This window comes from Pogona vitticeps, chromosome 5 (genome assembly GCF_051106095.1).
Source record: "Pogona vitticeps strain Pit_001003342236 chromosome 5, PviZW2.1, whole genome shotgun sequence".
Lineage (NCBI taxonomy): Eukaryota > Metazoa > Chordata > Lepidosauria > Squamata > Agamidae > Pogona > Pogona vitticeps.
Genome location: NC_135787.1, coordinates 134,463,982 through 134,490,610, shown reverse-complemented (window position 1 = coordinate 134,490,610; position 26,629 = coordinate 134,463,982). Strand labels below are relative to the sequence as shown.

Sequence of the window (26,629 nt, the reverse complement as noted above, 5' to 3'; positions counted from 1 at the left end):
CTCTTTTTTAGGTAGAGAAATGGTTTATCATTCCCACCTCATGAGGGTGCCCTCGGACTGTGCAGCTTGCCCAAGGCCACACAGGCTGATTCTTCTCCCAGGAAGCACAGAAGGGAGTTAAATTGCCAAGCTCCACAGTCAGACACCTAAGCCCCTGGGATACCCAGCCATCTCCTAATGTACATAGGCATGCAAATTTTAATATATGGTTTAGACCAATGTTGGCATATTTGCTAAAGACAAGATTGTGCTTTTTTAAATCCATATCTGTGTGGCACCTCATGAGCGGAGGAAGAGGATGAGTAGGAGAGAGGAAGAGTGAGGACCTGTAATAGTGGTAACAAAGGTACTAAAGCTATTGCACACACCGTCTTCTAAGGTTGTCAGGTCTCAGGCTTTCACCCTGAAGTCTCAAGACGTGGAACGCTGCTGACTTTGATCTGGTTTGCAGGTTTATCCTGGCCCACTGCCAGTCACCAGAGCTCTACAAGTGGAGTACTCCTCCAGCACCTTTGATTTTAAAGAGTGTGTTGCTTTTCTTTTTAGCAATGCCCTAGCATCCCATTGCATGTTGTAGTCTTCAACTGGCAAACTTCCCCAACTGATTCTGGGAGACAGACCCAGGGTAGCACTTCTTTGTTAAACTTTTTAAACTCACTGTTGTGCCTCCACATGGTCTGTTTCTGTCACACACATCCTGTTTTGCAGTTGTTACTGAATGGAACTCCCCCTGCAGCCATCAGAAGGACCCACCTCCGATGACATCACACCCCAAGCCTCAGGTTTGGCCCCATTGGAATGGGATGGTACTGACTTGGCAAACTATAATCTTCTTCACTGTCCACAAACTTCACACAATCATGTAAACAAGTACTTTTTAAAAAAAAAAAACTGAGAATTTCAACAAACAAGATCCTATAATTACTGTCTAGCTTCCCATATGAAATTCTGCAAACACTGAGGTCCAGATGGCAAGGCGCACTGTTCGATGCCTAAGCCAGTCGCGTGTCTAAAAAGAAAATAAACAAACAAAACCCTTGTATAGTCTTAAGAACTTTATTGCTCATATACCTTCAACTTGTAATGGAATGGATCTAGAATTGCAGACATTTTAGTGCTTTCCTCCTCCAGAGACTTTTCACATGGGCCAGCTTGAACTGCAAAGACGTTAAATTACACATAATCTGAAACTGAAACTCCAAGTTGGAAAACAGCTGCAAGCCATTTCTTTTGAAAGAGTACAGATCACAAAGCTATGCCATAGTAACTGAAAGTATGTGACTATGATCTGGGGCAGCCCCTTTGCTTCCATGGGGCCCCAAATAATGTGAAAAGCCCAGAACAAATACTGCTGTACATTTTTATTACATCTCCGTTCCTAGACAGTTGTTACTCGTAGCAGCCTCCCAGACTAGTATCTCTTTAGGTAGCACCTTTGAACACCGAGACCCATACAATGACCAGTGCAAATAGTATTGGTGTTACCTTCTCTGGTTCGTGATGATACCTGTACTCCTTGCCCTACTGGTCTCAATGCAGAAGCTAGAAGTAACACAGTTACCCGTATTTGCTTTTTCTCATGTAGTGAAGGTGTAACTTTTAAAATATAGATTTATGCTATTATTTTATTAGTCCCAAACATTTTTTCAAAAAAATATATAAAGAAACAATAACAATTAAAATCTCCATATTGCTCTTGAGTGGTGCTATAACTGAGCACTGTGGGAAATCTAAAGAGTGACAAGGTCCCAGCTACCTGCCCCAGACTGCAGCACCCATAGATCTTTTTGTTGGGCCCTGCTAATCTTTGAGGGCTCAAGCATGGCGCCACCCCGATGACAGACAGAAGCAGGCTAACAGACTGTCCCACCACTAGAAAAAAACAGCCATGTGTGTAATTTTACATTACTGCAATTTTTGGCGGGGGAGGGAAGTCTCTATGATTAAAAACAAAGAAAGAACTAAGTAGGTTATGATGGAAACAACATAGTCCCTGGGGAAGCTAGATCTTTATTTCACAAGAATGCAAAAATATTACTGAATTTTTTGAAGTGCAGAGAGATGCTGTTAAAGAATTCAGGATTTCATTTGCATGAGAGATAAGATAAGCTATGCTTTTTGGACTACGTCTCTCCCAGTCCTTTAGTCTGGCTGCAGGATTTTGGGGGCTGTAGCACATAAAAGTAACTTTTTTGTTCTCTGTTCTGTATATATAGCTTTCTAGGCTTTCCATTAAAACACAAATCAGCCATGGGCAGGAAATCTTGGTGCTTTGCTTTTTCTCTTTCCAACCCACCCTCAATTCTTGCCTTCAACAGAGCAATCAAAATTACATTGTTTAGATCATGAATTATACTTACTGCTAAAATACTAAATTCCTGTAAATATTAATTGGCAGGGCTTTCGAGTGACTTGGTAGGCAATTGAAGAATCCTAGAGTGAATCTGTAATCCCAATGAGTGCTGCATCCACCCATTCAAACTCATCTGGAATATAATGCGCAGCAAAAAAAAAAACGACAGATCATAGTGGATGGCAAAGTGGTTGAACAATGATGCACTACTGGTCCCATCTCAGTGTGCCCACCAGATACACTTCTTGTTGAGCAAGGCTGTAGTGCAAGAGTGAGCAACTTTGGTGGGTCTGAGAAACAATTTTCTGACCTGGCATCCTCTAAGGGAGGGAGCTCACAGAGTATTATGGATGACAACGATGATGGAAAGAACAAAGTTCCCTTCCAGTTTTGAAAAGACAAAAATTAAAATGATGTTGGGAGCTTTGACCTAATTAAAAGCAAATTGCAGCTCCTGATGGTTTCAAGTGCAAACAGTACACCTATTTTTTCCCCTTGAAAGAAGAACTCATTGGTGAGGGAGTCTGACAGCCCCAAGACCTTAAATAACGACTTTGGTGGTGCTTTGCCACCTTTACTCTAAATGTAACTTATGTTGCGGATATCGTTTCAAATGATTTTAAAGCATTTTAACTCTTTTCATTTCAGCTTCCAAGATGGTACAGCAAGAGTGCAAGTTTGTGACAAACATCCATGAAAAAAAAATATGAAGATGCATCCAGTTTCGCAATCTAAATGTGATCCACATTTTAAGCAGTCACCAGCCCTATGTGGCCCTTCAAAAGCCTAAAAGTGAAAGGTTTCCAAGTCACAGACCCTGACACCAGCCCTCCATCTGGCATCCACTAATCAGCTGGTAGGTCCATAGAGAGATTTTTAACTCTCTTCTGCTGAACACAGTCATGCTTCTCCCCATCAGGAACCATTCAGGAACTGCAGCTGTACTCAGCTGGATGCGCTTGCAATTTTCCTTGAGGAATTTTCACTCAATGATGGAATTTAGTAGATGTTAGGGAAGAGGTGGGAGAAGCTATTTTTTTAAAATAAATTATCCCAAAGTCCCCTAGATAGCATGATGTGCTGAGTGTAGACGTCTTCAGTGTCTGCTATCAGTGAGCTGATTCAGCTGCAGAAACCTACTGGTCTGTTTTTCATGCTGCTTTGCCACCATTCAGCTAGATCACTGGTTCTTAACCTTGGGTTACTCAGGAGTTTTGGACTGCAACTCCCAGAAGCCTTCACCACCAACTGTGCTGGCTGGGGTTTCTGGGAGTTGCAGTTCAAAAACATCCGAGTAACAAAGGTTAAGAACCACCGAGCTAGATAATATTCTCCCCAAGACCAATTAAATTGCCTCAGAAAGTTAATTTATCTGAATAATGCTTGACAATGATATATATTCTGTTTTTGCTAATATAGAAACAAGCGTGCCCTTTTGATGTTAAAACTACAGATGACAGCATAGTTAGAAAGTAAATCAGTTATCAACATCAACAGATGAACAAAAGCTATTAGATCATTTAAGAACTTGGGTACTACTAGCTGAAAGAGGGTTTGTAAAAGTCAAGCAAAGGTCAAATATAGCCTCACCTGTTTGGTGTTGCCTTTAAGCAGCCTTTGAGATGTTTATCTGTAATTTCTTCTTGGGCTTGCTTAGGTTCCAATGATGTTTCAGGTTGTTTGGTTTCCTTTTTATGGCAGATCAAAATGTAATTCTGGTTGTCATTGTTTGCCCAAAATATCCCCACAGATGTCTCATACCGTATACAAAATTCAACCTTTGTGCCATCTCGTTGATAAGGAGGAACCAATGTAATCTTGAATAAAAACTGGTCAGTCTCACCATCACAAGAATTCGGCACATACTCTCCTAAGATGTCATAGTAAGTCAGCCAGCTGTCCAGAGACATTCGAACATAGACCAACTTTTGAAAGGATACATTCAGAACACGGATTGTGCCCTTCATACATGTTATCCCTGGTAGAAACTCGACAGACTCTAACCATAATTTCTGTGCTCGCACTTTCTGCAAAAGCTCTTCTTCTGTGGCTGGCAGTGTAAATAGCGGAGTTAAATAGAATTCTTCCACAGCTACAACTTCATCTTCTAAGTCATCATTTGGTGATGTATTTGGAACATCCCAGCTATGAAACTCCTTAACGGATACAAGGTCAAAACCAAATGCATCAGCAAATGAAACTTTTCTTGTAACGGTTGATGGGGCCTCCAGCTCCATTTCTTCAGAGGAATCTGAATTTCGCCTTCGGGGGCTGGGTGAAAAACGAGGCTGGAGCGTAGCTTTAACATCTTCTTCTTCTGAGGGGGAATCACTTAAAGTAGGAACTTCTAATAAGTTCTCCCTGCTAATAAGACCAGGTTCTTCAAAAGACTCCATTGGGTTCTCTGATGTAAACCAAAAGAGACCCGTCCAAGTAGCAGCAGCTGATATTTGAGGCCCTGTGATTTGAAACAAGGATTAATATTACAGTTGACATTGCAAAAGGGATTTTGGTCTATTAATAGGAGCAATGACTTGTTAACTATGTTAGTCTGTTCTTCAAAGGCCTTCAAGTCTGATCACATTGCTGTGAAAACTCCGATTTGGAAGATAATATCTGCATTCAAAATGTAGGTAACTTGCAAGCCTGAACTTTTGCCCTTTTGAAACTATTGTGAAAATGTAGTTATTAATAATATAGCATGCTTACATTCAACAAACAGAGAACAAGTGGAACAAATGTAGGGATATTGATTCCACTGTGGGATATTTATTATGCCTTGCTGATTATTTCTCCATTGTGTGAGACTTCTGCGTACCTATGTCAAAGTGCAAGTTATGCAGTTTGGCCTCTGATGGCCAAGTTCTTTCTAGAGCAGAGAACCCATATCACCATGAATAAACCATTATTAATGACAATTAAACATATTTAATTTAGGGCACACGGAATAATAGTAAAAACAATGATCAGTACTATAAATAGTTTTTAGACTATTTCACAGCCTCAGATCAGATCCTTAGCAATCTGATGTACAATTCCAAATACACTAATAGTCGGATATTTACCACTAATTGCCACAAATTCTTATTTATAATTTCTTACCATTTAAAGGAAAATAGCACTGATCACAGTCCTTTGATTAGTTAACCTCAGTAGGTATATCATTATTTTTTCAGCACTTTTCTTTTTTTTTTTAGTTTCTCAGTTTTCATTTTACTCCTTATTTATTTTTTTAAAGCTGCAATACATTTGCTGTTCTGTATTAAAACATATATAAACTGCCAGAGGAAGAAAATGCTTCAGTTCAGAGTTAACAAGACAGTTGGGGGAGGTGGGGCGGTAAAGAAAGTTGTTATTGGGTTTTAATGCAGGATTATGAATTTTGTGCGCTATTGGCTGGTAGAACAGACGGGTTCTATGTGAGGCAACTGTAGCAAATTGTTCCTGCTATGCATCCTGTCAGTTATAATCCCATGACATATCTGGGTACTATGATGTATCAGGTAGCTCTTGGATATTGCAGGAATCATCTTCTGATCAGTTCCACAACATTTTCTCTCCACTCCTTTCTATATATTGAGTGGGTGGGTATGTCAGGCACCTACCAGTTGAGCATGAGTGTGAAACCCTGCATTTGTTAGCTCCGGTGCTGTGTCTCAAGTTGTCACTTTGCATTGGTTCAGTGATAATTGTAAAATGCAAATACCACCCTAGCTGTTGCTACATTTGCTTAGGAGATGTGGCTCTAAACCTGGAGTTAGCCATTTCTCTAGGATCTGCATAGATAGAAACAATGTACAAGAAAATGTGTGGTTGGAGGAGAAAACTAGAAGTCAAGATTATTCATTGAAAATTGGTGTTCTTTAGTGTTAAATGTTCCAGAGGAAGAGGGGGTAATGTATTCAAAAGGTGAATTACATCTCCAGGAGGCTTTCATTAAAAAAACTATTAAAAGACAGATAAAAACAAAATATGAAACATCTAATAAACATTTAAAACTGGATAGCTCAGTGACTTAGGTCTCTGGTTGCAGAGCCAGAGGTTGGGAGCTCAATTTTCCACTGTGTCTCCTTGAGAGGGGCTGGACTTGATGGTCCCTTCCAGCTCTACAGTTCAAAGGTTATTCAAAAGTTATTCAAAAATCTAAGAAAAACCTTAAAAGAGGGGGGAAAACAAATATAAATATCTATATTGGTATATACACTGCTCTCCAACTTAGAAACCATTTGGGAGTGGCCACCTGTATCTTTCACATTTCTGGAGTCTCTTTCCCCTTTCAAAAGAGTATAGACTCTTGGATTTCATCCCTTCCTCTTCATTGATATAAAATTGATAAATGTTCCCTGTACATCTGCAGACACATCTCTATAAAATTACCCCAGCCCCTTTAACTTTTATATTGTGTTGTTAAATTGGAACTGAATGGAGCCTCACTGCACAGTGGTTAAAACTGCTGTACTGCAGCCAAAACCCTGCTCATGACCTAGGTTCTATCCCAGGTAGCCGGCTCAAGGTTTACTCAGCCGTCCATCCTTCCAAGATTAGTAAATGAGTACCCAGCTTTCGGGGAGGGGGAGAGACACACTGTCTAACCTGCATAATTAAATTGTAAACTGTCCAGAGAGTGCTTTAAGCACTGCAGGATAACCAGCACACTTTGCTTTGCTTTGCAATGACCCAAATAGGGCTTTCAATGTAAATGAGATATTAGGGAGTGTGTTTACCAGTTCTACTCTCCCAGACAGTTTAGATGGCTAAGTGGAGATTCAAACCATGGTCTCCAGAGTCCTACTCTGTCACTCTATCCACTACACCACATCAGTGTACACATGAGTTTTTAATTAACTGTTATATCCCAGACCACTCATTTAACAAGATCTCTGGGAGACTGTCAGAATAGTAACATACTACAGTGGTGTCTCGACTTACAAATGTCCTGACTTATGACCATTTCGAGTTACGACCACCTCTGGCCGCAAAATTTTAGATATAATCTAAACCAAATCCCTTATGAATACACAGTGGAAGTGAAGAACAGATTTAAGGAACTCGATTTGGTGGACCGAGTGCCTGAAGAACTTTGGATAGAGGCTCGTAACATTGTACAGGAGGCAGCAACAAAAAACATCCCAAAGCAAAGGAAATGCAAGAAAGCAAAGTGGATGTCCAACAAGGCCTTACAAATAGCAGAGAAGAAAATGGAAACAAAATGCAAGAGAGATAGGGAAAGTTACAGAAAATTGAATGCAGACTTCCAAAGAATAACAAGGAGATACAAGAGGGCCTTCTTAAATGAACAATGCAAAGAAATAGAGGAAAATAATAGAAAAGGAAAAAATCAGAGATCTGTTCAGGAAAATTGGAGATATTAAAGGAACCTTTTGTGCAAAGATGGACATGATAAAGGACAAAAATGGTAGGGACCTCACAGAAGCAGAAGACATCAAGAAGAGGTGGCAGGAATAAACAGAGGAATTATACCAGAAAGATCTGGGTGTCCCAAACAACCCAGATAGTGTGGTTGCTGACCTTGAGCCAGACATCCTGGAGAGTGAAGTCAAGTGGGCCTTAGAAAGCATGGCTTACAACAAGGCCAGTGGAGGTGATGGCATTCCAGTTGAACTATTTAAAATCTTAAAAGATGACGCTGTTAAGGTGCTACATTCAATATGCCAGCAAGTTTGGAAAACTCAACAGTGGCCAGAGGACTGGAAAAGATCAGTCTACATCCCAATCCCAAAGAAGGGCAGTGCCAAAGAATGCTCCAACTACCATACAATTGCACTCATTTCCCATGCTAGCAAGGTTATGCTTAAAATCCTCCAAGGTAGGCTTCAGCAGTATGTGGACCAAGAACTCCCAGAAGTACAAGCTGGATTTTGAAGGGGCAGAGGAACTAGAGACCAAATTGCTAACACGTGCTGGATTACGGAGAAAGCCAGAGAGTTCTAGAAAAACATCTACGTCTGCTTCGTTGACTAAGCAAAACCCTTTGACTGTGTGGACCACAGCAAACTATGGCAAGTCCTTAAAGAAATGGGAGTTCCTGCCTATACGTGGGACAGGAAGCAACAGTTAGAACTGGATATGGACAACTGATTGGTTCAAAATACGGAAAAGGAGTACAACAAGGCTGTATATTGTCCTCCAGCTTATTTAACATATGCAGAATACATCATGCTGGACTGGAGGAGTCCCAAACCAGAACTAAGATTGCTGGAAGAAATATCAACAACCTCAGATATGCAGATGATACCACTCTGATGGCAGAAAGTGAGGGGAATTAAGGAACCTCTTAATGAGGGTGAAAGAGGGGAGTGCAAAAAATGGTCTGAAGTTCAACATCATAAAAACGAAGATCATGGCCACTGGGCCCACCTCCTCCTGGCAAATAGAAGGGGAAGATATGGAGGCAGTGACAGATTTTACTTTCTTGGGCTCCATGATCACTGCAGATGGTGACAGCAGCCACAAAATTAAAAGACACCTGCTTCTTGGGAGGAAAGCAATGACAAAACTAGAGAGCATCTTAAAAAGCAGAGACATCACCTTGCTGACAAAAGTCCACATAATCAAAGCTATGGTTTTTCCTGTAGTGATGTATGGAAGTGAGAGCTGGACCATAAAGAAGACTGACCGCCAAAGAATTGATGCTTTTGAATTGTGGTGCTGGAGGAGGCTCTTCAGAGTCCCCTGGACTGCAAATAGAACAAACCTATCCATTCTGAAAGAAATCAACCCTGAGTGCTCACTGGAAGGACAGATCCTGAAGCTGAGGCTCCAATACTTGGCCATCTCATGAGAAGAGAAGACTCCCTGGAAAAGACCCTGGAAAAGATTGCCTTCCCAACAAGTGTGAGGGCAAGAGGGGAAGGGATGACAGAGGACTAGATGGTTGGACAGTGTCATTGAAGCTACCAACATGAATTTGTCCCAACTCTGGGAGGCAGTGCAAGACACACACACACACACACACACACACACACACACACACACACACACACACACACACTGCCACAACATATAAGTTAGCTTGCTTCAATTTGTGATTAGCTGTTGGACAGAAAAGGTGGGTTTCATTTGCCAACCTGATTTCGCTATTGAATGATGTTACCTATATAATCTAGTACGTCCTCAGATTGTCTTCAGTGCCTCAACAATTTTTTTAAAGCACTTAGTCCTAAAACAAAGACTATAATCCTTTGAGTACTTTCACATGTGGCCAGAACAGGATCCATGCTGCTTGCCTCCTGTTTATGGTCAGATTAAGTTTGGTGATTTATATATTGCTATTTTGTCTCACATTTTACATGAATATGTTAGAAATATTTTTTTCTATATACATTTAGATTGCTGAGCCAAAAAAAAAAAAAAAAGATTCCAGTGAGTATTTTGTCCTTTTTCAGTTAGATCTTTCAGTCTTCCCAATCAGGCAGTCTCAGGTTATTATTACCTGCTTCAAATGAAAACTGTGATGTTTTAGAATTGTTTCAAATTCTTTGATGTAAGCAGCTTTAGACGACCCACAACGGAAAGGCAGGGCAGTTTTTTTTTTAAAAAAATAATAATTAAGGGACACTGTCAAAACCTAAACAAATAATATTTATGAGTTTTCTAAGCTGCTAGTCTGAACATCAAAAAAAGGTTCTCAGTGCTATCAATTCAAGTAATGAAAATATTAATTAAGATATTAAACCAGTGTGATCTATCCCATGGATCTGCTGAAATCTGACACACTGTGCATCTGACTGCATCTCATTATGCCAAGGCAGTCTCATTTAGAGGAAATAAATACCTTGTCCTTTCCACTTGGTGGGAAAGGAATACAACCAGTTTGATCTGAATCAAAAGTTAAGGGCAGATCAAATGTCAACTTGTAATTGCTTGAGGAGGGAGAGATAGAGCGTATCACCTAACTAACCCACTCTCTTCTCCAGTACCACTTCCCATTCCAAAGGTCAGTTGAAGATTTCTTGTATAGTTGGTAGACAGTGTATAGTACCACAAGGATCTGGTACCAGCAGTTGCAACAACAAGTTGCAACCACATAATACAGTTGTTTGGGATTAGTGTCCAGTGGAATAGTTTGTCCTTTGTGAATCCTTTATAGAGCCTTCTCTTCTTCATTCTATAATATAGAAATTTAATCATTAAGGGAGTTATCCAAACTGTTTCATGTCTAATCATACCTGCAAGTGCATCAATACTTTTCCAGCTAGAGGCAACACAGAATTTACAGTTGATAAAAAGCAAGGAAAGAATCTACTCTGGAACAATAGGAAAGAAGCAAGGAGAGAATCAATGCCAGATGCAGTCGTACATGGGAAAGAAAAAAGAGCATCAGATATATCAAGAAGATAGGCAAAAGGGGGGAAGGATCCAAGATGGGGACACAAGCACGCAGTAAAAGCAATGCAAGATGGTAGATAGCATTAGCTGAGCAGCACATAGTAATCCCACTCACAAAGAATGACTGAAGCAAAATGATCATGTCTCGTTGCTTTCCAAGATTTTCTACTGATTCAAAATTCCCACTCATTCCTTCTGAATATTCTGATTGGCTGTGGATTGGCTGCTGACAGTAGCTCTTTTGACACTATTGGATGAAAAACTTATCTGGTGATTCAATAGATAAGGGGTGAATGAAAGGTAACATGAAAGAGATAACACAAAAGGAACACAAACTCTAGTATATTCCTCTTTTGTACGCAGAAATAATTCATGCTTTAGAGTTTGTCTTTTAGTAATCAGTGAAAGAACATGAAATACCTGAAAAGGAGTCTCGTTCACATTTCAGGTATTTCATTAAAATACAAAAGGCTCCATCCCCATACCTATGTACTTGATAACATACCTACCACATATTTTTGTTGTTATTTAGTCGTTAAGTCGTGTCCGACTCTTTGTGACCCCATGGACCAGAGCAGGCCAGGCTCTCCTGTCTTCCACTGCCTGCCAGAGTTGGATTAAATTCATGTTGGTAGCTTCAATGACACTGTCCAACCATCTCATCCTCTGTTGTCCCATTCTCCTATTGCCATCACATTTTCCTAACACCAGGGTCTTTTTCAGAGAGTCTTCTCTTCTCATGAGATGGCCAAAGTATTGGAGCCTCAGCTTCAGAATCTATCTTTCCAGTGAGCACTCAGTGTTGATTTCCTTCAGAATGGATAGGTTTGTTCTCTCTGAAATCCAGGGGACTCCAAGAGTCTCCTCGAGCATCACAATTCAAAAGCATCAGTTCTTTGGTGGTCAGTCTTCTTTATGGTCCAGCTCTCACTTCAATACATCGCTACAGGAAAAACCATAGCTTTGACTATGCAGACCTTTGTCGGCAAGGTGATGTCTCCGCTTTTTCTCTCTAGTTGTGTCATCGTTTTCCTCCCAAGAAGCAGGCGTCTTTTAATTTCGTGGCTGCTGTCACCATCTGCAGTGATCATGGAGCCCAAGAAAGTAAAATCTGTCACTACCTCCATATCCCCCCTTTCTATTTGCCAGGAGGTAATGGGACCACTGGCCATGATCTTAGTCTTTTTGATGTTCGGCTTCAGACCATTTTTTGCACTCTCCTTTTTCACCCTCATTGCGAGGTTCTTTAATTCCTCCTCACTTTCTGCTGATGTGAGTCTAATTTCAAAACATGCCTGAACAAAATACCCTGGAAAAACCACCATTATCATGGCCAAAGTAATTCTGTTCTCACCTACAAAGAAGCTCAATGTAGCTGATGCTTGAAGACTGAAGATACTTGTCTTTTATATAGGAAGAAAGAACAATGTTGATGGAACACCATTAGAAATAATCTCTTCACTAAATGATTGTTTTATCACAGTGGGAAAGTTTGAAAATGGCAAAGGACACTGTGTCAGTATCCACCCAACAAATGTCAATGGTTTTGTGAAGGGTGACATCAGGCCAACAACAGATATCACAGAAACGAGTGCATCATAAGGAACAAAGCTGTATCTCATCCCTTGTACCACGGGGCAACTGTTCTTACTTAACATTCACTTCCTTTTATCAAAGGAATTCTTACTCTTCAGATCTCTTGTGGAAAGTGTTGTGCACCATTGGCCAACATGTGGCAAATACAAAAAATTGTAGGTTAATGCTAGTGTAGCGAACAGCCCTGCCCTCACCTGTCCGTCACAGCTGAACAGTGGATTAGGAGCCAATGAGAGGATGTAAGGTGGAGCCAAAGGGGGAGGGGCTGGATATAAAGGATGGCGTATGGAGTAGGAGAGAGATTCTGTGAGTGAGAGACAGTGTGAAACTTAAAAGTGAACTTAGAGTTAGAGATCTGTAAGAACGCTGAATTAAATAAATAAATAAATAAATAAATAAATAAATAAATAAATAAATAAATAAATAAATAAATAAATAAATAAATAAATAAATGGAACAGAGTGTTAGTAGACGTTTAAAGTTAAAGTAGAACTGATTCAAATACAAGTGATTAGCAACCTGTGATTTGCTTATTGACTATTAATCATATGTTAGTTTCCCTGATCTAATAAATGATTTAAGTTTTAAAAGCACACGTGTCTCCTTGATTGAAATGGTATTGAAGCAGCAATACCTGGTGGCAGCGAAGTAAGAAGAAGGGCGAGAACCTTGACCTGAAGGGATAGGGGCTTCAGAGGGGATTGCCACAGCTAGTTTTTCTCATAGAAAGTTTTTCACCTCAGAGATAATTTAGTCAAGCAAAATGGTGCCTACTGGACTGGTTTTATGGATTATACTCCTCTTCAACTGTGAAACAGAATATTTTTCAGACTGTTTGCAAGATATCTCCTGCTTGTCTTTCTTTTCTTTTTCAACCAGCAGAACAGAAAAGTGGTTGCCTGTGTCAAAGAAAACTTAAAAGGATGCAACATAGACCAGGACACAACTAACTCAGGTGAAAATTATGAGAATCGTTGACAATGATTCAGTGATTGAGGTGGAAATTATGAGAACAAAAGACAATGACATAATACTGAGATTTCATTAGAAGTGACTCTTGTTGATTTAATTAAAATTATTTCATGTTAAGGAGGTTTAGGTTCAAGTCTGAAACTGTGCTTCCAGATCAGGAGGGTATTACATTTTATAGCCACAGCTGCCACTTATGAGAGTCTGTCACTTTTGATTTATAGTAGGAAGGTATTATTCTCATCTTCCAAAAGCATACGTTCAAATGATAGGCAATGACAGACGTAACCTGTCTTGCACCATGCAAATCACATATCATTGTGTCTAAGTGATAGCTCAGGAATTATTTGGCAAACTTCAAAGAATTATCTTGAAGAATAATGATCATAAATAGCTATCTTTTAGAAACTGTGACATGCTTTAGATGTTTAATACACTATAGCCTTTATTGTATAATTTTAAAAAAACAGTGCCCTCCCCAAATTGCATGGTTATTGATCTTGCAATATGAATTGGTATTAGGTTACACCCATGTCAATGTATTGTTTATTCCATTGTTTGCATTTATTAACAACAAAGTTAAGAATTGTAACAGGAAGAAAGAATTTTGTATCTTCTACTTTGACACAGAGAAATTACAAACTTTGTTTATGATATTTTTTCATATACTATGTATAGCGAAAGTGTTCTCAAATAGTATTTACACTAATGAAATAAATATGATCCATAGGGGCCCTTCCAGCTCTGCAGTTTTAAGATGATGATGATATCACATGCATTGTGTCATATCATATCTCCTGAAAAAGTGACATCTTTTTCTTGAAATCACTATCGCTGTATTGCTGGAAATTAAATCCAAAGCACATTTACTAAAGAATAAGGCAGATTGAATTCAAAGGATTTTACTTCTAAGTAACCAACACCTATGGTTTAGCTGCTCCAGAAAATTAGGTAGACTGAAAACATAGTATATGTCAATTTTCAATAAAGAATTTTATTTCAGTGAAGTATTAAGTCAATTAGTGAGAAAATACAGCTTATACTCGTATCCACTAGTACCTTTAATAAAAAAAACATAGAGACAGGTGAAAAGACAAATGTTGAAAAATAAAAATCAGACCAGTAAAGCACAAATGTCGTGGTATTGCACTGCAGTCTAATTTATCATTCAAGCTAAAAATTGCAGAATTACACCTTGAATTTGTGTAGAAAAATTTGTAAGTGTTATGCAATATTTTATTGATTCCTTATGTAACAAGACTGGGAAACTGAAAAAATGGTGGACAAATCAAACCAAAGCCTTCATTTTTATTTGCTGACAAAATTGCCTTGGTTAAGTATACATTTATTGCAGGCGACCATGCCAAGAAAAGCAAAGAAGGCTTAAATTAGGAATCGGGTCTTTTCAGTGGTAGCCCCCTCACTTTGGAATGGCCTCTCATTAGAGATATGCCAAGCCCCCCCCCCCCTCAGACTTCAACAAATGATTAAAAGTGGCTTTATTTGAAGAAATTTCCAGGGACATTCTCCACTTGCGCTAGTAGTCTGGACCCATGGTTTACTTCTATCACAGAGGGGTGCTGCCACTACTTAGGATTTATTTGAGTTATTTAGTTACTCAGCTTTCTGTTTGAATTCATTAGTTGATTGTGTCTTTTTAGTTGGGCAAGGGGCTTGCTTTTGGGTTTTGTCTGTTGTTTGCTTATATTTTCTGTGTACAACCACCCAGAGTAATGAATTGTCACTAAGTTGTGTGGCATAAAAATATATTAAACAAACAAACAAACAAACAGAAACTGCATTTTATTTTAGCAATGTGAACACGTGGGCAAGAAAAAAAAGATGATTTATGTATATACTTCTCATTTCTTGATCGCAAACAAGGGAAGAGATTGCTCTTTTTCCCCCTTTCCTACAAAGCTACTTTTGGAGTGCACAGATGAAATGCCAAGCGGGTGACATAAATAGCTTTGGCTGAAGTCATGTGGACTCCTATAAATAAGCCCTGCTACTTGCTCAGTTCTTCTTACATCTGCAGCCTGATCCTAAACACGTTACTTAAAAGTAAAGGTCGATCTATATATTCAGAGAAGCCAGATGATTCAGTCTCCTTGTGACTGTGGTAATTCATAATTTAGACTGAGAATTATAAGACTGAATGCTCCCTGATATAAATAATAATAATAAAAATCTGACATGAGAAAAGTCATCTCCGATGGGGGGGGTGGAATTACCACTGACGCAAGACTTACCCGTGTTCAGAGAGTTCACTATACAGACAATTATTCAAATATGAAATCTTCCACTTGCAGAAGAGAATTGTGTATAAATTATATTGTTTACATTTGAATGCTTAAACAATATAATTCCAAGAAGGCTAAATTAAATTATTTTCCTGAATGTGTAGATGGGAATGTGTGGCATGTCTGGTTCATGTCATTTTTCATAGAGCAGGTTGAATCCAGAGTTTTTATGGGGAAAAGGGACAGGACCTTCCTATTTGTGTGTGTGTGTCTATGTGTGCGTGTGCGCATATGCACACATGTGCACGTGTGTGTGCTTGTTTGTTTTGTATCATTTGTAGGCCACCTTTCACCGAGTGAGAAGATCCAAGGCAGCTCACAGAGTTAAAACAAGTAATACTGTACAAGGAACAATGAATTTCAGGACTGAACACTTGTAAAAGTATAAGTGAAATGACTCAAATATGTTGAAATCATATTCTAGATAATACACATCCAATATGAACAAACATTGATTTGTTAAATCACATGCTTTTCTTAGAGGTTTAATCATAAACACATATGCATCTTGCGAAGGAAAAGGGGAAAAAAGCATGTTTCTAATTGGATAATACTGAAGATGCAGTCCTAATCCAACAAAGGTGAGCCGGAAGGAGACCATCTTCATCACATGGATGGCTTTCAGCACAAGGGGCTCCACAGCTAGATACCCATCCTGGCTTGCTTATTTATTTATACCACACCATCTAGTGTCTTCGCCACTGCTCTGGGTAGTTTCCAGCAGTAAAATAAACATACAAAGAACAGCCAAATCCCACCCAAACCAAAAATATAAAAAATAAGAGATCACATTGCTATTCCCTTCATACATTCATGTCTGATCCAAAATTAAGATCTTCTGAATCTTCCTCACTTTCTTCATTTGAGGCATTTGCTCTGCATGCAGTTTTTCATGAATCTGCAATATTCCTCCATCTACAGTGAAGTACTGTACTTGGTGCCACTGAAATAGTATGACCTTTGAGAAATGTGGGAAAGCGGATATTTATCATACAATGGAAGAAACAGTTGTGAACCTCCGACACAAGGGGAATTGATCATGGAAATTAATGCAAAGCTGTTTTTCTCTCTCACCTATATATCTGAGATATTTAGCAGTGTGTTGGATAACACAAATGATTAATACAGCCTTCATATGTTGGGAAGCCCCATTCTTGACAAAAGAGACACCTTGGATTCCATATTCTAGAACAATTTTGGAGAAATGATTTTGCTGAATGAACTTCCTAAATAGTTAGAACAGAGGAAACTTTCTTATCCCCAAAGTCTGGAAAAGTCAGATGTGTTGAACTACAACAAGCAGAATCTACGACCCTTCATGACCAGCGGCTGTGAGAGTTGGAGAGTTGCAATAAGTAAAACTCTTCCAGTTTCTCCTTACTATAGCTCAGACTATAGCTCACTGAGTTGAGTATGTAGCTGTGGAGCCAGAGGTTGTGAGTTTGATTCCCAAGAGAAAAGCTAGCCTGTGTAGCCCTGCATAGTCCCAGAGCAGCCCCTAGAAGACAGGAATGGTAAAATACGTCTGAGCATGCTATACCTAGAAAGCCTGAGAAAATATTGTCATAAGTCAGAATTGACTTGATGGCATATTACTATTACTATTATTACTATTGCTACTATTATTATGATTACATTTGTCCATCTAGTCTAGTATTGTTTACTTCTAAAAGAAGCATATTTCCAGGCTCTTGGGCACAGGGGTCTTCCATTATCTCCTTCCCAGCTATTTAAAATGAAGATTCCAGAGGTTCAAAGTGGAATCTACTGCATGCAAAGCATAGGCCCCATAACTGAGTTATGATTCCTTTAAAATTATCTGGACAAAATCTATTAAGTTACATTACACATTACGCAAGTTACAAGTTTTGTAACCATTCGTGGACCTTGAAGGATATAGTGCTCTCAGAATTTGACCATGGTCAAGTTAATAACTTTCTCTCATAATCAGCAGCAACATATGAGAACTGCAACAATTTCAAATAGGAGATCAGAGTCAGTATTATGGCGTTAATGGCTAAAGTGTCATAGATCTTTTATCACAAAAATGTGAGGCAGTTGTCCTGTATGTGCTTGTAACTCATCCTGGTTGAGATTTAAGAGTCCATGGCTATCCCTATCACCTTTGATACAAGTAGAGAATAAGAATTAAACTCGAATTAATCACTGAAATAAAAGGAGGGAGCTGTGTGGCCATTACAAAATACAAATGCAAGAATAAGTAATACCTTTATAGGCCATTAATAATTTAAAAAAACCAATATGCTAGCTTTCATAGGTGAATCTCACTTCTTCAAGCAAGTACCGAAAGTCCAAACGTTCATTGCAAGATGGGGTTTGCCAGGAGGTGATTCTTAGATGTGAAGTTCTTGGCAAGGTGAGTTTTGCCAGGCATGTCTGTCTTAGATGACGCAAGAAGCAGTCAGGTGGTTGTTTTAGAGTTATGGCTGAGGCAGCTGTGGGTTGGATTTCACACCCCAGTTCTTCAAACAAAGGGGCACAGGTCATGCACATGCACACACACCTCCTCTCCATTTGGCTCTTCTTTGAAACAGGCATGTTTCTGCTTGGCCAGGGAAGCAGTGGTGATGCAGAAAACTCATGTTCTCCATCTGGGAATTGGGGTGTAATTTAGTAAACCCACTAAGTCTAGCCAATCAGCAACACTAATTCTTCGGGGGAGGGGAGGAACAAGAACAAAATGTAATGCTGGGAAAGACACACTAGCCATGGTGCCTGCAGCTCTTACTGTTGCACACATTGGAAAAGTGTTGTAGAAGACTTCCAAAACAGAGACCGTTCTGAAATACAACAGAAGTATCACAACTAACAATCAGTCAAGATCAAACTGTTGTTGTGTTTTTAAGCTTCACTCAAACTTGTTCAGCTGTGCTTCTTCAGCTGGAGATCTTTCTTTTTTAATTGAGAACCATCTCCATATTCCAGAATGTAGTGAGAAATGGCAGATGTTCTACTGACTGATAATTACTCCACAAATTATTAGAATCAAATGATAGCTTTTTAACAATTAGAATAATCATAGTAATTTTAAGGGTGGTTGGAACAAGAATATTAGCATGAAGCTTCTGAAATTATACAAACCTCAAATTAATATGTGAATAATCTCCACCATTAATCAAAAAATAAATCCATCTTACTGCTGGATTTTCTTTGAGCAGTTAATAACTGCCATCACACTTCCTTAAGCCTACAAGTCAAATAGAGATAGAAAAGTGATGGATTTTATTGGTCTGAAAGTGACAATTCCCTGCAAGATATCACCAGAATGGGTGGTCAGTTCAGCATCAGTGTTTTTTTCTTTTTAAGTTAAATGATTGCATCAGGAAAATGATTCACTAGACTATGATTGACTATCCAGACTGTTGACTATCAAAACTTTGACTATCAAGACGGATGGATAGATAGATAATGAAGCACTGAAGTCAAATAATTTTAAAGTGATTGAAAAACAGTAGCAATTTCTGAGAAAGCTTTACTTTTATTTAATTCCTAATTCAGACACAACTGAAGCAACTCCCCTATCAGAATATATTGTAACATTTGAGCCTTTTTAGGGTTAGGAAAGAAAGATGAGTAATGGGGACATAGTATACAAAATGATGCATGTTGTGGAGAAAGTGGATAGATAATTTTCTCCTTCTTGCATAATGCTAAAACCTGGAGTCATCTAATGAAGTTGAACGTTGGGAGAATGAGGAGTAACAACTTCCTTAAGCCTGCAAGACCAAGGAATTTCACAGTGGTTGTTGTGGGTTTTTCGGGCTCTTCGGCCGTGTTCTGAAGGTTGTTCTTCCTAACGTTTCGCCAGTCTCTGTGGCCGGCATCTTCAGAGTCCTCTGAAGATGCCGGCCACAGAGACTGGCGAAACGTTAGGAAGAACAACCTTCAGAACATGGTCAAAGAGCCCGAAAAACCCACAACAACCATTAGATCCCGGCTGTGAAAGCCTTCGCGAATACAATTTCACAGTGCATAGTCAAAATGATACCTGGTGATGGCCACCAACGTAAACAACTTTAATAATAGTAATAATAATAATTGAAACATCTTGCTTGTAGATGAAACACTCTTCAGTGGACCCAGTAGCCATCAGGGCTTTGGGAACCATATCAATAAATTTTACACAGTATTAAAAGCAGTTGCAGATCTCAGAAATAAAACCATCAGAGTTACAAAAAAAAAAAAACACAACAGTATTAGGAACAGCATACATATTGCACTGATATTTAACAGATTCTTAGGCTTTTGGTTAAAACTTGTATCCAGTCAATGTTTTTCTAATTTTGATTGACTATGTCTGGTATTTTTGCATAATAATAGAATGCCATCTAAATGCTTCTGACTTATGGTGACCCTTTCAGGGTTTTCCAGGTAGATAATACTCAGGTTTACCATTTCCTTCTTCTGGGGGCATCCTGGGACTGTGTGCAGTTTTGCCCAAGGCTGCAAAGGCTGGCTCTACTTAGAGGAGGCACAGTGGGCAGCAATTGAACTCCCAACCTCTGGCTCTGCAGCCAGATACCTAAACCACTGAACTCATCTAACCAGCTTGATGATAACGATGTGTTATCAGGTCAAATGTGACTTACGGCAGCCGTTTTCAGGGTTTTCTAGGTAGAGGGTACTCTGAAGTGGTTTACCATTCCCATCTCCTGAGGGTGCCCTGGGACTGTGCAGCTTGCCCATGACTACACAGGCTGGCTCTTCTCTCAGGAGCCACAATGGGGAATCAAATTCCCAACCTCTGGCTCTTCAGCCAGATTCCTAAACTATTAAATTATCCAGCCAGTGGAAAAGGGAAGAACAGCTTTAAAGGAAGTTAAATACATTTATGAAGGACAGGATATCAATGACTATTAGCATAACGACAAGTATATAACCAGAGACTGGCATTAACATATTAAAATCAATTAAGTTATTAATTAAGTTGACATTTTGTAACAAAATTGGGCAATTTAATTAGTGTTTAACTTTGGGATTTCTGCATCAGTGTTTCTCCAGTGATAAGTTAGTCAGGTATGAGAGAATGCAGAGGAGGAAGAAAGCTCCTGCAAGGTGACAGAATCATCAATTAATTACGTAATGAAAATTCTAGTTCTCTTTGCTCTCTAACATCTGTGTGCCCCCAATCTGATGAACATCAGCCCTAACTTTTTGGGTGAAACAGGTTTTCCTCACTGTGTCTGGAATGTTCCTGCTTTTAAAAATGTGGGCATCTATATTGCTTCTGTATACGAGAAAACCAGAACAGGAGTTTGGTCAATGGTAGGAAAAGAAAGTCTGTCTTTACTGAAAAGATTTGCTCCCCCCTCCAAAAAAGCCACTGTATAAATAAACAAAGCAAGCAAGCAAGACCCTTGGCTTCACCAACTGTCCAAACAGTTGGATCTCCCAAGAAATGACTTCCACTCACAAATGAAAAGGGATTGCCCTTTAAGCTTCTGTCTTAAAACGATGGGTCCTGCACAGCACAAATGCAGGTGATGGGGAAAAGGAGAGTTATTTGTTTGTAGTCTTGATCTAACAAAACCCATAATTGTATATTATGTAAACAATATATAAATCTATATTATGTTTTATGACCTGGTTGTACATTTTTAAATTGCATTTCATTTATTTTAGCCATAAATATGTTTAATGCGCTGATCACTTGACCGTAATACATAAATTCGAATTTATAAATGTATATATTTTTTCCTGAAGAAAAAGTTTAAGATATATTTTAATTCATACTTAGAACATGGGTAAAAAAAGATTGGTAAAATCTTTATGTGTACAAGTTCTACAATACAATAAAAGCAAAGCAAAGCATGCTGCTTATATACCACTACACAGCACTTTAAGCTGGGTGGTTTACAAGTTAATTATGCAGGCTACACATTGCCCCTCCTCCCAGTGAGCTAGGTACTCAGTTTACCAAACTCCAAAGGAGTCAACCTTCAGCTGATTATAAAGTAAAAAAAATTACTGGCCAGATTGTATTCTGATTGCACAGCAGTCTATTAGGGTAAACTCAGAATGGGCAATATGAGTGTGTTCTGTGTTGCCTTATATGTGTCGTTAAATAATTTCATCTTTGACTTTTCAGAGCGAGATATTAAAGTTTGTTGTTTAGTCATTAAGTCATGTCCGACTCTTCGTGACCCCATGGACCAGAGCACGCCAGGCCCTCTTGTCTTCCGCTGCCTCCCAGAGTTTGGTAGCTTCAATAACACTGTCCAACCATCTCATCCTCTGTCGTCCACTTCTGCTCTTGCCTTCACACTTCCCCAGTATCAGCGTCTTTTCCAGGGAGTCTTCTCTGCTCATGAGATGGTCAAAGTATTGCAGCCTCAGCTTCAGGATCTGTTAGTTTGTGCATTTATGAAAAACTAGCTCTTTGGGGGAGGAAGGGATGACTTTATTCCATTAAAATGCATTTTTATGTAAACGTGGTGGTAAGGTGTCTCAGGTTATTTGGCTGTTATAAAGGGGGGGAGGTGATTTGAAAAAGGTTGGGAACTACTAGATTAAAAAGGAGATGAAGGAATTGAAAACTGCAGCAAAATGTGAATGTACCAGTTCTGGAATTCATTTTAGAAATTCTCCCAAACCAGAATTCACTTTGGGAATTCTAAAGCAGCATTCAAGATGAGTAGGACACAGATCATCATGAACTCATGAAAAAATAAATACATTGAAGGGGGAAATTTGGTTATTCCTAATCAGATGTCCTTAAGAGGCTTCTTTGTATTTAATCAAATATAGTTATTGGAAATATTGGTGGTGATGTTTGTGCTTCTGTGCCAGATGTTTAGGGACATGGTGGTGCTGTGGGTTAAACCGCAAAGCGTCTGGGTTGCAAGGTCGGAAGATCAGCAGTTCGAAACCACGCGACGCAGTGAGCGCCCATCGTTTGTCCCAGCTCCTGCCAACTTAGCAGTTCAAAGGCATGTAAAATGTGAGTAGATAAATAGGTACCACCACGGTGGGAAGGTAATGGTGTTCTGTGTCTAGTCATGCTGGCCACGTGACCACAGAAACTGTATACGGATAAATGCTGGCTCTACAGCTTGGAAACAGGGATGAGCACTGCTCCCTAGAGTCGGACACAACTGGACAAATTGTCAAGGGGAACCTTTACCTTTACTCTTGCCAGATGTTTTACCCTGACATTCCTTCTTTCATTACTCCTGAGCAGGGATGGGCACAGTTTGTTTATCAGCCAAATGGGTATTCATTGCTTCAAAGCCCTGCCTTCTCTAGTGGCACCCACTCAGCAACAGTCCCTGGAGAAGGTAGGGCAGGGAAGCTGAGTGAGTACCCACTGGAAGAGATAGGGCTTTGAAGCGCTGTACACCTGTTTGGCTGCAGTGAACTGGCATGAACTACCAAACTGGCAGTTCATAACCATCTCTGCTCTTGAGCACTGTCTATGTTCTGTGGATATAGCTATACTCTTGTGGACCACACAGCTGCAATATGTGTGGCAATACATTAAAGGTGCTCTAATCTGAATAATGTCCTCTTCTTTGCTACGCTTTACATCCATCAGCCTTATAGTCAACATTCACATTTTATATAGTGCCTGCCTAAGCCCTCCCAGATTGTGAATCAAGACAAGCACCGTGGCTTTTTATCCATAGAATAACTCATTGCTGTCTCCTGGTCCTTGTTCCTTCCTCATCAGTGACACCCCCACCTACCTTCCCTTTGCAGCCTTTGCGGCCAACCACCCACTCCTCGTATCCTTTCCCTCCATGCAAAAAGGTACCAGACCTGGCTAATGCTTCTCCCAGGGCAATGCCTCCTCACAAAGACAAATCAGACGTGTCCCTTCTGCACATCACGGCTGCCACTTGCTTCTGCTCAACTCTTCATTTCTTTGCATCCTCCATGTGTGATTGGCATCTATTCATTAGGAAGGCAAGCAGTGGGCTAGCAAGAGTTGGGGCAAGCCGTGGTGGTCATGGTGGTGGTGGTGTGGAGAAGGGAAGGTGACAACAGTCACTACAACTGGAGTCACAAGAGATGAAGAGAGAAGTGAGATAGCTATGGCGGGGCTTCTGAGGAGAATGGTATCATCTATCACTTGTGATATCCTGCTGCCTAAGGCAGCTGCTTCACTGGGCCTCATGGCTGGCCCTGATTTTTCAGCCAACAAATTCAATTAGTCAAGTGCAGTGTTTGTAAAGAAGAGTTTGCTATCCATGAGAGCAAATGGATACACATCTTGAACTTTCAGTATTTTTGTCAGAAACTCAAGGGCTACAATATTTTTGACAGGATTCATTTGAATACGTAAACCAAAGTCCAATCTAATTTTCATTTACCCCTCGAGATATCAGAAAATATAATTTGTATGCATGTGAAACACTGAAAGATAGCAGGCAATGGAAATGGTTTACTGTGAATTCCTTTCTTTGTTCCCTCTATTTTTACACTCCATTGACTATTGCTTTTTCAAAAAGCTCTCTCACATAGTCCCTCATTATATTGGAGTCTTGTGCTGCCTTATGTTGGATATAGGACTAAAGAGTAGGTCCATATAACTTGATTTCTCATAATAGTTTTGTTAAGGTAATTGATTAGACTTTGCTTTTAATAAATGATAATTAATTAAAACATAGAAAAGCATTAAATATGAAATAAATTGGTGCCTTTGTACGGATTGCTAATCAATCATTTTAAACACACACTCACACATACATCTGAACTGTCTTTCACTCTGAAAATGAGGAATGTGAGATACATCTTCGCTGAAATGAATGCTATTTAGCAACTTAAGCATCTAGAGCACTTTTGATAACCTGGGTAAGATCTATTGATTTCTTCATTGATTTTTTAAAATATACTTCTCTGGGAGCGAGCGCTCGTGGAATAGAACTGGGTAGCTTAACAAGTGGCAGTTCCAAACATATAGCTGCTTAGGGTGAAGAATTGCCAGATGTCAAAATCTAAATGCTGTCGAAGTATAAACCAGTGTAATTATGTAAATAAAGGAATAGCAAGGGTGCTAGGGGGCCTGGATTCAAGTCCTCCATTTGCCATCAACTCAGTGCATTATCTTGACAATAACAGAAATGAACACAACTACAATGGCCATTGATGGGATGACACACTGGGTCACAGAGCATCATCCTACCACTGCTTAGCCAGGGGTGAGTTCTGCATAGTTCTTTATAGTAATATTAAAAGCCCTGTGTTGGGCTTTTGAAACGTAACAGCAGCAACAGAGATACAGCCTGTAGAGTTCCAATTAAATGTACTTAGTGGGGTGTAAAATTCAAACATCTACAGAGTTGTTTGAATGACCAACATAAATTAGAAGTACAGTATTGATGATAAATATATTAGAGGTAATATCAAAGTAAATAATGTGAATTTTTTTTCCAGCAGCATAAGTGATAAGTCACAGAACCAAGAAGATACACATAATAAATTAATCACTGTATTGCTGTCTTTCTGAAGATGGTAAGCTTGAGATATCTACAGCTCTCATCATCTTCACCCAGCACGACTGTCATGGATGTTGTAGTCTAATACATCTACAGGACACCCATTTCAAGAAGGCTAACATATCATCTACTCATTTATATATGTTAATTTTTCCTTCAGCTCTGGAGAAGAAGATATAGATGAACATTTTCTCTGGATGAACAATATTTTTCTCTTCAGCACTTGAGTATGTGTTTTAAAATTGATCAGTTTAATGCAAACTTATTAAATGTCATTCTGATTTTTTTTTTAGTAAAATCATGTCCTCCTAACCATGCAAAGAAGCAATTTGCACATGAAAATGGCTTATTTCTTGCTTTAAACAAACTTTCCTAGGTAACGCCAGAGGTTCAATTAAGAAATTAATGAAAGGTAGGTTGTTTCTGTGATGATATCTAAAGCTTGGAACAAAGGTTCCCAAAAAAGAGAGGATCCAAATACATATGGAGCATACAAATTGTCTCACCGAACTGAATTTTTACGGAGTTTCACACATTACTTTTTTATATCTATGCCCATAAAAACTATGCCATGTATATAACAAGCACATTTTTGCAAGCATGCATTTTATACAGAAACAAATGTGAGAAAGCTGGTACTGGACACAGAATCCCTACCACAACCATGTGTACATATGATTTCGTTCTTCACAAACACAAAACATATGAACAAAGCCTAACAGTATATTATCCAGAAATGAGCAATGTTTGAACTTTAGACATTTGGAAAAATGCAGATTATCCTTAGTTTTAAAAACACTTGTGAATGACCTGTAACTGGTAACCATTAAACCAGTTCACTAATTTTTTTACAACCACAAGGTGGCACCAAACAGCTATTATTCATAGAATAGATTTAAGGTATATTATATATTGCATATACATAGTGTGCCCTTAGTGGAGATTCATTTGCATTCATATCTCACTTGCAGTCAGAGCCTACTAATTTTATTTAAATGCATATATCAAGCTGGCAAGGGCTGACTTAATCATACCAGAATATCAGTACGTTGCAAATAAATAGTAGATTTTAGATATTCCACAGGTGAAACGCCTGTGTAAAGGGGCTGGTTGTAGTATTTCTTGATAATAATTTCTCTCACACATACATTCCTTAGGCAAATCTCATTCTCCATACATGGTTCCTTTTTTTCAATAGTATTTTCAGTGACTGATTAATTAAGAATTACGTTGAATAATTGCAACAGATGCTTTAAACATAGGTTAAAAGAAAAATTTTACATGTTTCCTCCAAATGACAGAATAGAGTGAGAGTTTCTCCTGAAAGGACCTTGCTGAACTCAGTCTGAAAATATGAAAAGTGTCTTGTCTCCTCGTTTAGTCATTCAAACCACACCCCTTTTGGTTCATTACACCGGACCATAAGGAAATGTCTAAAGGGTTAGGTTATGGACCAAAATGGGGGCTCCTCCCACCTCGTCACAAGCGGTCTGTGAATGTCTGATAAATTTTAAAGAAGTTCATAACTACTCCTGAAAAATACCACATTGGATTAAGAAGATGTAAGCTAAGATAATACTCGTCGTCGTTTAGTCGTGTCC

General features: G+C 39.1%; 1 protein-coding gene across 1 annotated transcript in view; it reads right to left on the bottom strand.

The window, feature by feature from the left end:
- The window catches only part of PPP1R3A (protein phosphatase 1 regulatory subunit 3A), a 54,453-nt gene extending 27,825 nt beyond the window's left edge, over window positions 1-26,628 (bottom strand). Inside the window, exon 1 of the mRNA XM_020789681.3 lies at window positions 3,944-26,628. Within this exon, the coding sequence (XP_020645340.3) occupies window positions 3,944-4,749 (806 nt within the window). The 5' untranslated portion in view covers window positions 4,750-26,628. The remainder of the gene's footprint in view (window positions 1-3,943) is intronic.
- Between the last annotated feature and the right edge of the window lies 1 nt (window position 26,629).